This window comes from Bos indicus x Bos taurus, chromosome 22 (genome assembly GCF_003369695.1).
Source record: "Bos indicus x Bos taurus breed Angus x Brahman F1 hybrid chromosome 22, Bos_hybrid_MaternalHap_v2.0, whole genome shotgun sequence".
Classification (NCBI taxonomy): Eukaryota; Metazoa; Chordata; class Mammalia; order Artiodactyla; family Bovidae; genus Bos; species Bos indicus x Bos taurus.
In genome coordinates this window covers 47730416-47745083 of record NC_040097.1, presented here as the reverse complement: position 1 = coordinate 47745083, position 14668 = coordinate 47730416, and the positions used below count along the sequence as shown (strand labels likewise).

The 14668-nt window shown below is 50.3% G+C and overlaps 1 protein-coding gene across 4 annotated transcripts in view; it reads left to right on the top strand.

Moving 5' to 3' along the window:
- Positions 1-14668, top strand: part of MYRIP (myosin VIIA and Rab interacting protein) — a 227076-nt gene that overhangs the window by 158847 nt on the left and 53561 nt on the right. For 3 of the 4 annotated variants that reach the window (XM_027522735.1, XM_027522739.1, XM_027522736.1), the window contains exons 8-10: positions 278-421; positions 7214-7361; positions 9268-9896. In XM_027522735.1, the coding sequence (XP_027378536.1) occupies positions 278-421; positions 7214-7361; positions 9268-9896 (921 nt within the window). The remainder of the gene's footprint in view (positions 1-277; positions 422-7213; positions 7362-9267; positions 9897-14668) is intronic. The other variant, XM_027522738.1, reaches the window with a different exon arrangement.

Sequence of the window (14668 nt, the reverse complement as noted above, 5' to 3'; positions counted from 1 at the left end):
CATGGTGTCAAGCACAGAGACTGGCACACAGTAGGCCCTTAATAGAAAAGGCTGTCAGCATCATAAGAGGACTACTTTTAAACTGTAAAGTGCTGTAGAATGTTCAAAGCTTTGGTTGTGCTGTTTTATCACAAGGCGGGTCTGAAACTGGCTGGTATTCCGTTGAAGCTAAGCTCTTCCGTGGCTAAAAATTTCCCAAAGATGATCCCCATGACACCACATAGCGCTGGAAGTCTCTCCAATAATGTGTGCCCTTTGTCACCTGCCTCCTCCCCAGATCATAAGGAAACAGAAGAGCAAAAGTGAGCAGCGCGCGGAAGACGAGCCGGAGTGGCCGCAGCCCCAGAGCTGCGGTGCAGAGGCAGCTGATGCGGGGACCACAGCCGCCCCGGGAGGCCCCCAGGCTTCCACCACCTTCTGGGTGAGCCCCTATGCCGCCCCGGCCCACCCCTACAGGGGCCCTGCTGCGTGCAGCTCAGAACCGTTCTCCCCATAGAAATGGGGCTGCCATGCCTAACATCTGTAGTCAGCACATGTGCCCGCCAGACAGTGTGGATTGGGGGCCAGGAGGCCTGTTCTGTTACACGTGGAGGTGGGTTTTTACACAGAGACCAATTTAGGAAAAATAACACTGTCAATAAGCTTTTTACAATTCATTCTGAAAAGAGCTGCACTGAGTCCCGTGGGGAGAATGGCTTTCTCAGGGCCGTGTGTGTTCTCACAACCTGAGCACTTGCTGTACGGAAACCGAGGACTGTGAGAGAGTGACCGCTGCCTTCTGAGGCCGCGGCGGCCCGTGGGTGGGGCATCAGGATGTGGGCAGACCTTTTTGTTCCTTCTCCCCAGTCACGAAGCACAGCGTCCATCCAGTGACCCAAGGGTCTGGGCCCGTTGCGGCTGGGGAGGGTCCCCAAGCCCGTAAAGTCCTTCGGTGTGTGTTCCTCCTTCCCCAGCGAGGGCGCGTGTGGGGCAGAGGATAGAGGCTGGGTCCTGGGGGTGGAGATTCAGCAAGAAAAGAAGCAGGGCTGGCCGGCAGGGCTTGTGCTCCGTCAGCTGCAGGGACCCAAGTCATAGCATGGGGGAGAGGATGGGGCAACACACAGGGGCAATTTAAAACTGGAAAGGCAGGATAGAGGAGAATGAAATCATGCCATCTGCAGCAGTGGGGATGGTGGGGTGGGGGGCGGTGGGCACAGGCTGGGGGCTGAAGGGTGACCCTTTCGTGGCATCTTGAGGAGGGACCCTGAGCTGCAGACCCTGGAGGGCCCTGAGCCACTGGCCTCCCGGCAGTGCTCCCACCTGAGCCACTGGCCTCCCGGCAGTGCTCCCTCCTGAGCCACGAGCCTCCCGGCAGTGCTCCCTCCTGTGTCCTCAGTTCTCCACGGATGTGGATGCTGTGGCTCCAGGGGTAACTGCAGAACCCCATAACACTGTAGGACTCGGTCCTTGGGCTTAACTGCAAAACCCAAACTTAATCCATCCCCAGTGACAGGATTTCTCATCTGTTCTCTTGAAAGAAAATTCAGTGTGATCGTCCCTCTTTTTAATTTCCTCTCTGATTGTGTGGCTCTCCGCCAGGAAGGGGGTCAGTGCAGTCTTGATTTTCAAAGCCTTAAGATGCAATATCCTAACAGGCACCAGGGCGGGGGTTATCATTCATTTAGTGCCGGTCTCCTTGGGCACCTGTATGTAAAAAGTCATCTCTGTATTCATATGGTGGTCCTAGTGATAACAATGATGAGAGCAGAGGCTGGGCATGCAGCATGCCCAGCGACTGAGCTGTGTCTCTGTCTAACTTTCTCTGTCTCTTCTCCATCCTTTTCTATTTTCTTCAGCCATTTCTCTTTGTGTTTGTCATTTTCCTCCCTCACATTTTGCTCTCTCCTTTAATGACTATAGGGCAGACCTGAAGTATTTTTCATGACTGTTATAATTATTGGATTGAATTTAATGGCTGTGCCTGACCCCAGAAATACAAAGCAATGTCTCAGCTGTTATTCATTCGAATATTGTTGACCCCTTTGCCCACAAACCCTTGCTACTAAAAACTTTCACTCTGTTCACCCCTGATGTGGGCTCCTTGAGAGCAGAGACTATTTTGAAGCCCCAGGGAGTCTGCCCTGTTGGTGATGATGATAATCATTGCAGTCATAGCAACCATATACCATCGCAAGAGATACAGGGAGGGCAGGATGCTGCTGCCCACTCAGGGGACCAGTGACTGCAGAGGAAGCTTTAACAAAAGTAACTGATGATCACCCTGCAAGTTTTGTCTAAAGCTTCAGAACCAGCTGGATTGGATGGCACATCCTGCTGGGTTGAGGTTTGATAGACAGGAGTGCGTCGTCCCCGGGCTTTCAGGAAAGGGTGTCAGGCACAGCACCAAGAGGGCACAGCAGAGCATCACCTTGGAGCCAGACAGGCCCAAGGTCAAGCCCTGCCTCTGCCCCTCACCAACCCTGTTCGTGGGCAAGTGGTCCAAGCTGCTGCAGGTCACTCATGTGTCCCCAGTCGGACAGAGTGAGGGGATGGAGGTGTGGCCCTGGCTCAGTGGCGGAGCGTAATAAAGGCTGTCATTTTGACGGATGCTTACTGAGTGCACTCTGTGTGCTTGGCACGGCACTGATCCCTGAGGCTTAGAATGAAAGTGAAAGTGTTAGTCGCTCAGTCGTGTCCAACTCTGTGTGACCCCATGGACTGTAGCCCACCAGGCTCCTCTGTCCTTGGAATTCTCCAGGTAAGAATACTGGAGTGGGTTGTCATTTCCTCCTCCAGGGGATCTTCCCAATCCAGGGATCAAACCCGAGTCTCCAACACTGCAGGTGAATTATTTACCTTCTGAGCCACCAGGGAAGCCCAGGAGGAGGAGCTGGCATGGACCCCTTACCCAACCTACTACACTTTCATGCCCCAAGAGTTAAGAGGTGGGGCCGATTTGAAGTTCTCAGTCCATCTTTGCAAGGCCTCCTGGACCCGTGGACTCCACCCACCACGCCCAGCCTCCCAGCATAGATGTGCAGACACAGTAACTCAGGCCTGCCCTTGCTGACATCGCCAGCCTTGTTTCTTCCATGGACCCTAGGGTGGGTAAGAGGAAGGAAAACAGACGCCGTGGGTGGGAGTGAAAGGATGGGCACAGGGTGCCCAGCCAGGATAATAAAGCAAATAAATTAACCAAGTGATCCCATCACTTTCCTCTAGGTTGATCCAACTGGCAAGTAAAAGTGTCGTGGTGGCGCCATCTTCTGGGCCATATGTTTATTGCAATGAACTTGTGGCAAAACTGGGTCTAGGTCTCAGAACTGGGGCTTTTCCACCCTGGCTGGAGACAGCAGACCAGCAGTGTCCTGAGATGCGCTGGAGGCAGCTCTCTAGGGATTTTCGTGATTGTCAGGGTGTAGTTTTTTTTCCCTAGTGTGAAACAATGGCTTGCCTGAAATAGATTATGAAAGCCTGGCATCCTTAACTCATGAAAAACATAGATCTCATCTTCCCTGTTGGGACCAGAGAAGGACTTTTCTTGTTTTGATCTTGGCTTTTGTAAGTAAGGGAGCATTTTTGTCCTATAGAAGTGGAACCCAGCCACCTCTTACTGACACACACATACAGAAATAAAATACTGTTTGAGCCACTGCAAAATGAAACACTATCATTTCCTCTCTCTTTTAAACATGTATTTTGTGATTTATAGTGTGAAGTTTGAAGATAGAAAAATAAAGGCCAGGGTATAGAAAACAGCTCAGGGGAGGCTACAGGAATAACTGCGCCTGGCAACAGGCCATCAGCGCCTTAGAGTCAGGCCGTGTTATAATCCTACAAAATCAGGCACAAACGTGGGACTGAGGGTCACACCCAGAAGACCATTTTCAAGGAGCTCACAGTCCGTGGAAGAGACAACAAGTTGGAATATGACTGGAGCAGAGACAGGAAGATCTGTGTGATTACACGGAAGGTGGGGGGGGGTCTTGCCAGTCCAAGGTGGGAGGCATGTCAAGGGTATGTCCCTCTGGGACTTCCCTGGTAGTCCAGTGGCCAAGACTCCACGCTCCCCATGCAGGGTACAGGGTTCGATCCCTGGCCAGGGATTTAGATCCTACATGCCCCAACTAAGACATGGCACAGCCAGATTTTAAAAAGAAGGGTGTATCCCCCTGAATAGATGGCAGTTTGACATGGAAGGACTTTTTGCTTCATTTTTAATAACTTCACCTGCCAACAGACTGTCAGCCTTGATCTCTCCTCTATGATCGCCACTCATCATCTGTCAAGGATTTCCCAAAATTATAGATGGCTCCCGAATACCCAGCCCCAAGAAAACCTTTGTTGTTGTCAAGTATCAGAGCTGTTCAGGGCACCAGAGACAGGATCAGTGCTTGCCATGCCCTGGGAATAATGGAACTGACACTGGGCCAAAAACCACTTGATGAGTGTGTTAGGCTGGCTCTCCTCCAAGTAAGACCTTCCTGTCCATGATATAAGTGAGGATGACAGGGGGCTTCTTCTTTGTTTCTCTTGCTACCCAGTGTCATCCAAGAAGTTAGTAAGATCATCACCATCAACAGGCATTTCTAAAAACCTACCCTGTGGCCTGCCTCGAGTTATTCACTCCACAGTAAACATTCACTGATTCCCAATTCTGAAGGCAATGGCAACCCACTGCAGTACTCTTGCCTGGAAAATCCCATGGGCGGAGGAGCCTGGTAGGCTGCAGTCCATGGGGTCGCTAAGAGTCGGACACGACTGAGAGACTTCACTTTCACTTTTCACTTTCATGCACTGGAGAAGGAAATGGCAACCTACCCCAGTGTTCTTGCCTGGAGAATCCCAGGGACGGGGGAGCCTGGTGGGCTGCCATCTCTGGGGTCACACAGAGTTGGACACGACTGAAGCGACTTAGCAGCAGTGCCAGGAGCTATCACCATTAACTGTCCTTTAACTGCCCTCAGTTGCTTGCAGTCTAGTGGGGACCCCAGCAGAAAAACAGATGTTGCAATACAGTGTCATATAACACAGTATTAAAGCATCAGGACTCTCAGCCCAGCTTGAGGAACAGGGTTTCAAACCACAGGCCACGGCCTGTTTGAACTGAATGCACACAGAATCTTACCTGATCAATAAGAGTGGGAGAGCTCCTCCACGCCTGGGCTGCATTAACCTGTGACTGCTGCATCGAACAGCAGACCTGGAGGCCCGTGGTCCTCTCTTCTGTAATCAGAGAGGAGTCAGGTCGTGACCCTTGGCACACAGCTTAAAGGGCTCTGTATTTGTTCTGCAAATGCATCTTCCTCCTGGATCAGCCTCAAGGTCTTGTGAGGGGAAGTAGAAGAAGCTTCCTACGACTCTCTGGGCCAGAACTGGCTGTACCGCCCTCTCCAGGAGAGTGTGCAGATGCGCGTATCTGAGGGCCGTGGGCCCCAGGCTGGCCTGTGGTTACGGGGATACTGGGCCCCAGTCCTCAGCCCTCTTTTCTCAGACTGTTAGCCATCCTTCTGGGTGAGGCTACAGAGTGCACTGTCCTCTCCCCAAACCCTAGTCATGATGCTCAGTTTTTTCACCCGGATATCCCTCAGCTGGTGTTTGCTATTCTCCTTTGTTATTCTCAAACGGGTTTTTAAAGCTCCCACTTAGTATTCGTTTACTGTGCGCAGAGCAAAATTGTGTGTGTGTGTGTGCGCGCGCGTGCGCGCGTGTGTGTGTGTGCGCGCGCGTGTGTGTGTGCGCGCGTGTGCGTGTGTGTGCGTGCGTGCGTGTGCACTTAGTTGCTCACTCAGTCATGTCCGACTCTTTGCGACCCCATGGACTGCAGCCCACCAGGCTCCTCTGTCCATGGAATTTCCCAGGCAAGAATACTGGAGTGGGGTGCCATTCCCTTCTCCAGGGGATCCTCCCAACCCAAAGATCAAATCCGCGTCTCCTGCATTGGCACTGCAGCACCTGGGAAGCTAGAGCAAAGATTAGGTTTCTGCTTCTCAGGAAATTAAGTCACTCAGTCAAGGTGTTGCACCAGAAGTAATCTTGGATCCCAGGTACTGATGAGTCCCCAGTCCAGCCTCAGCTGCCTGGGGGCCCTGCCCACAACTCTCCAAACACGCTCCCCGTTTGTCTCCTACTCTCAGCATCTGTGGTGGGAGAGGAGGAAAGCCCATTCGTTTCTCCCGAGGACAGAAGGCAGTAGGCTTGTTAGTATTGATGTTGGCCAGCAGGTGGCGCCAAACTGCCTAAGGCCGGAGTCAGAGATACTACTTTGCTTCACATCACAGTCAGAGATGCTTTCTGTGGCTTGGCCCTTTCTTTCCTCCGTTTCGCCCATATAAAAAGAGCAAAGTAAATCCCCAAGAGAAGAGAATTCTCTCATTAAATGACAATGGAAAAAATTGGTCTCTTTCTGTTTGATGAAATTCCCTGTATACAACATCTGAGCTACAAATTCTAGAAATTACATTTGTAACATACAGAAATGATACAGTTCTAACATGTTTCTTGTCAGTCCTTTCTACCACTTGTCCTTAGGTTAGAGTTTATTTTAACTAAATGGGAATGTGCTGCAAAGTCTCTGGGACTGTGGGCTGACCATCTTGGTTCACTTACCTATCACAGCACTTACACTGTACTACAGTTTTCTACTTACACTGCTGAAACGCTCAGGTTTGGAGGTCTCTGAAGGGAATATGCTCTTATTTTCATCACACACAATTGGCCCTGAGAAATCTCAGCTGGAAGAATGGGTAAGTAGGAGCGTTGTAAGAACCAGCTCTGTTGGATTCTGCTACATCTCTGATGCTTTCTGGGAGGCCTGGCCACTTGCAGTGGAATAAATGCGGAACCATTTGTGCCATTATATGGCATGATGTAGCATCCCTGGTAGCTGAGATGGTAAAGAATCTGCCTCCAACGCAGGAGACCTGGGTTCAACCCCTGGGTCAGAAAGATCCCCTTGAGAAGGACCTGGCTACCCACTCCAGTATTCTTGCCTGGAGAATTCCATGTACAGAGAAGCCTGGCGGGCTACAGTCCATGGGATTGTAGACAGACACAGCTGAGCAGCTAATACTTTCACAGCAGGATGTACTGATTTGAAGCTTCTGAATCTCGAGAAAAGCCATTACCATCAGCTGTGTCATCTCCATGCGGTGGGGTGCCTGCGGATTGGAAGGCAGTCCCCCTGGGAACTGTGCCTGATGAGGTCACGCCTTCCCCTCTTTTCTTTGCACAGCGGTCGCAGTCTGCATTCTCACTCAGCAGAGAAGATGCCCTGAGGACCCCTTCGCTGGAGGCTGCATCAAGGGAGCCAAGGGAGCAGCACCCGAGGGAGGAGGAGGCGTTGCCCAGCTGGAAGAGCGTGGACAGGCTGGACCAGACAAGTAACTGTTCTGCGGGGTTCAGAAATGCTGCTGGGAGGCTGCTTGGCTGTCGTGAGGTTGCTCAGCCCCTCCTACCATCAGTCTGAGTGGGGGTGTGCCCATCTGGGACAGTCTGGCCACTAAGTCACGGGGTCTCTCACGCAGCACACTGTATATAAGGTGGGCATGTTTCCCATGTGGGCAGTTTGCTTGCTGAGACCTGTGAGACAGTGGGCAGGTGGGTTCGGATCACTTGGCTGCACAGCCCCACTTCAGCTGCCTGTTCTGTGTGGACTAGGAGCCAGTGTCTTATTATATGTAGGCCAGGAACACCAGGGCTTCCCAGAGAGCTCAGTTGGTAAAGAATCCACCTGCAATGCAAGAGACCCCAGTTCAATTCCTGGGTCGGGAAGATCCCCTTGAGTTGGGATAGGCTACCCACTCCAGTATTCTTGGATTTCCCCGGTGGCTCAGCTGGAAAAGAATCCACCTGCAATGTGGGAAACCTGGGTTCGATCCCTGGGCTGGGAAGATCCCCTGGAGAAGGGAAAGGCTACCCACTCCAGTATTCTGGCCTGGAGAATTCTATGGACTGTATAGTCCATGGAGTCACAATGAGTCAGACACGACTGAACAACTTTCACTTTCACAGGAACACCAATCCAAACTAGCAGGGCATTCATTTCAGCGTCCAAGATACCACAGCTAATGTGGTCCCCAGACCCAAGCATCAGGACTCTTCAGCTACTCATGTTAACAAGTGTCTCCACAGCAAACAAATAACAAAGCAAGAGCATTTCAAAATTTAGACTAAGAAATGGACAGACTTAGGAAGTTTGATAAGCACTTCTAGCAGACAGTCCATTTCACAAAACAGTTCCTGCTGGGTTATGAGCATTCCAAATAAATTTGTGAAGGATCTTGGTTTTCAAAACATGTTTTGTGCATAAATTTCTCTAAACTAAGGCACCTACGTGTAATTTTATCATTGCATAGAAACAAAAACTTAGCTTGACAACACCACACACAAAAAAAGATTTCATATGCAGCTCAAAACTCCATGCACCCTTCAGGATGAAGACTTAAAGAACAGAAAGCACTTGCGTAGAAAACTGCTGGTTTTTCTGAGGACCACTCGGCCCTTGACATGCTAAGCTGTCCAGACTAACTCCAGAAGTCTTGAAAGATGTCTGATCTGTTTCGCAGGAAGCAGGTTACTCCTCGGGGGCACTGCTCCATCTCAGCAGAGCAGAAATGTAGAACAGAGGAGGTACAGAGGTCATCCCAGAAGGTTAATGTCCATGGACTAGTTTCAGAGGTTCTGTTTATGCCTCAGGGAAAGGGCCAGGTCTGGAGCCTGTTGGTCCACGGCTGAGGTCAACTGTAGGGACGCTGAGTAAACCCACTTTCAGTCTTGACAGTGTCTTTGACAAATTCGTATCCCCCCGGACACTTTCTGACTTCCCAGACCTTGACTGAGCATCTGCTGTTTACACCACGTGTGCTCAGTGCGGGGAAATAACGGTCTGAGGACAGTCCCTGCTCTTGAGTTTCTCAGTGTGAGTTGGAGGTGGGTTTACTCAGCCCACAGCATCCCTACAGTTGACTTCCCAGCCTCTGCTCTTTCCTCCGCACGAGCTGTCTTCGGGACAGTGCAGGATGACTGAGACCCAGCCCCTGCCGCAGGGCCCCTCTCACCAGGGAGGAGGGCCCAGCCCTCTGCATGGTCAGCCAGAAGCCAGGATGGATACTGGAGTGAACCAGAAAGGCTATCACAGCAACTCAGGGAAGGAGGAGCCCACTCTGGGCGGGGAGACCAGAAAGAGCTCTAGGAAGAGGGGGGCAGAGGAGGAGGGCTGTCTGAGGGGCCCCTCGCTCTGAGGCGCTGACAGTCCCTCTCTGGCTTCTCTCTCCCTCCTGCCCGCAGTGGTGGCCCCAGTTCTACAGAGCCCCGATGGGAACTGGATAGCCCTGAAGGATGGGGCTCTGCCCCCAGCCCGCCTGCTGGCCAAACCTAAGAGCGACGCGTTTCAGGCCCTGGAGGCGGCCTCCAGCGTGGCGTCCGCCTACGATGAGCTGGGCTCCGACAGCGAGGAGGACTTTGACTGGAGGGAGGCCTTGAGCACGCTGTGCCTGCAGCCCCGGGCTCTGCCCGGGGAACCCCAGACTCAGCCCACACAGGCTCCAGGATCAGACCAAGGCCCCTCTGCCTCCTCTGGGCCCTCACCCAACCCCGAGGCCATGTGGTCCGACTCAGAGACCTCCTCGGTGGGCTCATCCCGAGAAGCTGGGCACCGGGCCAGGCTGTCTTGGTTGCAGAGGAAGGCCCCCCGGAACCCTGCAGCCGAGAAGATGCGCCTACAGGGAGAACTGGATGTGAACTTCAACCTTCAGGCAGCTGGCAGGGAGACCTCAGACAGCAGCGAGCCTGAGGAGGCCCCCCACGCCGCAGATCGGAGGGCCAGAAGGTGGAGGAGGGCCCGGGGGTGCTCCGAGGAGCTAAGCAAGGAATTGCCTTCCCCCAGCGGCCATCCCCCAGAGCTGGACACACATCAGGTAATAAAGCAGGGTGCACATAAGCACCCACTCATTTTTAAGTAGGCTGTGCCCCTCTCCAAGCAAGAGTGGCATGGATAGTCCTGGATTCTGAATCCACACACCCAGGTTCTTATCTTGGTTTTGCTGCTGACACAGGTCACAACTCTTGGAGGTGTACCCTCCTCTCTGGAGATGAGAGCTTAGAGTTCAAAGTGGGCTTGCAAAGTGTGGCCCCCAGATCAGCAGCAACCATAGCACCTAGGAACTTACTAGAAATGCAGATCCTTGGTCCCTGCCCCAGAGCTGCTGAACCCAACATTCTGGGGATGGAGCCCAAGCTGTCTTGGTGATTCTGCTGTGTGTTAAAGTCTGAGGGCCCCTGGCATGGAGTTAGGGGATGGGGTCTAGAATCAGCCTGCCCATGTTCAAATCCAGCAGTGTGACTTTGGACAAGGCATCTTCTTAGGTCTCAGTTTCCTCATCTGTCAAATGGGGATAATATTAGAACCCACTTCAGAGGATGGTTGTGATGAGTGGATAAGATAACTTTGTAAAGAGCTGAGCTCTCTCCTAGAACACAAACAAGGGCACAGGCAGTGTTGTTTTGATCTCATAACTGAGGGCGCAGTTTACTAACATCTGTGATTCTTGGTTCCCATCACAAGCTATCTCGAGAGTTCTCAGTGCCTCCTCCCTCATGGTTTAGCTCATGAACCCCCTTAGAGAATCTGATTAAAGCTACAGAATCTCTCCCTAGAAAAACACTCCTCTATGCACTCTCTCAGAGAAGGCGATGGCACCCCACTCCAGTACTCTTGCCTGGAAAATCCTGTGGATGGAGGAACCTGGTGGGCTGCAGTCCATGGGGTTGCTAAGAGTCAGACACGACTGAGCGACTTCACTTTCACCTTTCATTTTCATGCATTGGAGAAGGAAATGGCAACCCACTCCAGTGTTCTTGCCTAGAGAATCCCAGGGATGGTGGAGCCTGGCGGGCTGCCGTCTGTGGGGTCGCACAGAGTCGGACACGACTGAAGTGACTTAGCGGCAGCAGCAGCAAGCACTCTCTCTCTCTCTCTTTTTACTTACAGTGTCAGGTAGTTCGTGGACCCGCATCCAGATTAACTTGCTATTCCCTGGAAACACCCCGCTCATCCCCAGCTCTGGGTCTATGAACATGCTGTGACCTTGCCCTCACCTCTCCCTGGCCATCCATGGTGGTCTCTTCCACAGTGATCACCGTGGACTGAGTATTAAACTCTGTGATGCCAACGGGGGCCTTCCCACAGCAATGTTTTCTAAAGTGATGCCAGTGAAGCCTGGAAAGTTCAAATGCCCTTTTGAACTGTTTGAAACCGCGAGCCTGTGGAAGAGCTTATCAGGTTGCCTCTGTCTTCTGTAGGCACATCATCACTGCCACTCACATTACACAGGTCACAGGTCACATTACTATTGTGACGTTTTATGCCCCTAGGGAAACCACACCCACTCTCTGAACATCATTGCGTCTCCCACAGTGCCCAGCTACCGTGCCCTGCATTCTCAGTTGGGGTTCCACAAAAAGCAGGTCTGGAATTAAAAATTTGGTTGTAGATTTTGAGAGAAGCAATCCCAGGAAACCCAAGAGTGAAACCAAGAAATGAGAAAGGCCGGTGAAGATACAACATAGGCCACTGGGGCTCCATCCCACCAGGGACCTGTGGAGAAGCCAAGTGGGTCACAGCTCAGAATTCTGCCCCTAGAAGATGGGCAGCAGTTACCCAGTCTCCTATCTCCCACTGGTAGAGAGAGGTCCCATCCAGGGTGGGCCTAAACTTTATATACAGGTTTGCATGAATGGTGCCTGAGAAATCCCTCAGATGGAGAGAGACTAGATCTGAGGTAGAAAACCATCAGTGGGTCAGAAACTGTCCCCCATGGCTGTGGGCAACTCATGTAGGTCCAGGGGGATACAGCCCAGGACATCACCAGCATCTGCTACAGTAAATGTATCAGCTTCTATGAATGTCAGCCAGGTCCCCGATCCTGGGGCCCCCTTTAAGGTAGTCGTGACCTCAGAGGACTTCAGGTCACAGGATTTAGCATCAGTGCTACCTGATCTGCTAATATATTACTTAGAAATTTGGTCTAGGCTCTCACTTTCTCCTCTGTAAAATAAGATCATTACAAATCTGCCATGTGAGTTTGTCGTGATCGTAAATGAAAAATTTATAAAATTCTGTTCAACTGTGATTCAGTATCATCTAGCTCAAGTGGAGACAGTTTTCCAGGGACTCTGGGTGACTTGCCTCAAGGGATATTCTTGGGGGTTGTCTGCGTGATTGAAATGCAAGTATAAAATGCCACCTATCCATCATCACTAGGTGCCTGAAGTTCCCTATTTATTCTAAGATGACTTGTAAGTTGTCTTCTGCTGATGAGTCTTAGGAGGCATCAACAGGGAGAAGGCGAGGGCCAGCAGAAAGGACCCAGGACCGAGGCTATCTGCCTCCCTGGCAGTGTCCTCTCCTCCCCACTAGGTGGCGATGGCATTGAACTTCTGGGGACCTCAAAACCCTGGCCCTCCTCTCCATCCTCCCTTCTGCTTAATTTCCTAGGGCAGTTCTCCCCTCAAAAAAGAAAAGGTATATAAATGTATATCTTTAACTATTTGTGTACTTATAAGGGCTTTCCAGATGGCATGGTGATAAAGAACCCTCCTGCTAATGCAGGAGACACATGAGACGCAGGTTCGGTCCCTGAGTTGGGGAGCTCCCCTGGAAGAGGGCATGGCAACCCACTCCAGTATTCTTGCCTGGAGAATCCGCATGGACACAGGAGCCTGGCGGGCTACAGTCCACGGGGTCGCAAAGAGTCAGACACGACTGAAGTGACTTAGTACGCACACACGCATACTTATAAGTATATGTATATATGCAAATATATAAATAACATAGACGTTATTAAAACATACAGATATAGTCAGGCTTCCCTGGTAGCTCAGTCAGTAAAGAATCTGCCTGCAGTGCAGGAGACCCCGGTTCGATCCCTGGGTTGGGAGGATCCCCTGGAGAAGGAAATGGCAAACCACTCCAGTATTCTTGCCTAGAAAATCCCATGGAAAGAGAAGTCTGGCTGGCAATAGTACATGGGATTCCAAGAGTCGCATACAACTTAGTGACTAAACCACCACAGATGTAGTCTGCTTGACCACAACCCTACATCCCTGCTCTCTCCCGCCAAATGACTACAGCTGTATTTGTGCATCATATATGTACAGCACATTTAGAAATAGTATTCTGTAAATGTACCTGTGTTTCAGCAAAATTGGCATGCTACTCCCTCTATTCTTCCACCCCTTCTTCCTAACAGTAAGTGATGGAGAGGTCAGAGCACACAGATCTCAGCATCCCAGTGGTCCCCAGGGGGGGAAGTATGGGAGTGGGAGCCATTTGCCCAGGATGCAAGCAATATGCAGGCATTGCCTGATGAGAATTTTAAAACAATAATAAATCAGATCCAAGTCAGGCTTTTTATTATCACCTTGCACCAGGCACAGGACTTTACCAGTGTCGCTCCAAACATCCAACCCCCTCAGTTCCCCAGTGTTCCAGGAGGGGAGGGACCCACAATCAATAGTTCCTGTAACGATGGACATTCAGGGCTTTTCCAGTGTTTGGGGTTTTAAACAATACCGCAGAAAGTACCAGTGTGCAAACCTCTTTCTACAAGTACAGGAGTAAACGTGCTGACTTGAGGCATAAATGGATCTTTAATTTTAATGAGTACTCCCCAAATTAAACTCTCCAAACTTCCCAGCAGCCTGCGTAGCCACACACTGTGGGGCACATTTTCTCATGCTGTCAACAGTGCTTGGTGTTGTCAGTCTGTTACATTGTTGCCAACTTTATGTGAGGAAAAAAATATATTTCTTTTTAGTTGACATAGTTACTACTGAAATTGAATATTTTTCCCTATATTTACAGCTATTTGCATTTTTTTCCTCTGTGAAAGACACATTTATATGTTCCTTCTATTATTTTGTCAGACTTTTTCTTCTTGATTTTTAGTAATTTATTTTCGAATTACACTGTAGATCTTACTTCTTTGATGGCGACACACTGAAAATACTCTCCCCTGGTCTATCACTTTCACCTTAACTTTAAGTATATTTTACATGCAAAACATTTCGTTACTAATAACTTATCAGTTACTTTCATTTCCTTTAAATTTTGTGTCTTGTTTGAGAAAGTTTTAAATCGCCAAGGTTTTAAGAATGTTTTCCTGTTCTTTTCTAATACTTTATAGATTTGAATTTTGCATTTAGCTCTTCAGTCCATCTGTACTTTACTTTTGGGGATAATGGGAGGTAAGAAGTGCTTCTCTGGTGGCTCAGTGGTAAAGAGTCTGCCTGCAATGCAGGAGACTCAAGAAATGCGGATTTGATCCCTGGGTTGGGAAGATTCCAACATGGAAGTGTCATGTTGGAATGTCACAACATGTCAACCCACTCCAGTATTTTTGCCTAAAAAATCCCAGAGGAGCCTGGCAGGCTATAGTCCAAAGGGTCACAAAAGAGTCAGACAGGACTTAGCAACTAAGCACAGCACGCACACAGCATGAGGTAAGATCTAACATTGTTGTCATCAAATCATTATTGGATAATTAAACTTATATCTGCAGGAAACTATGAGCAGTTTTCTGAGTCATGGAAGCCATATTAGAATCATAAATCCATTCCTTAAAAGATGCTGCTCCTGGAGCTGAGATCCCAGAGAAATTTATCCCACGGGTCCTCATGGAGAGAACAC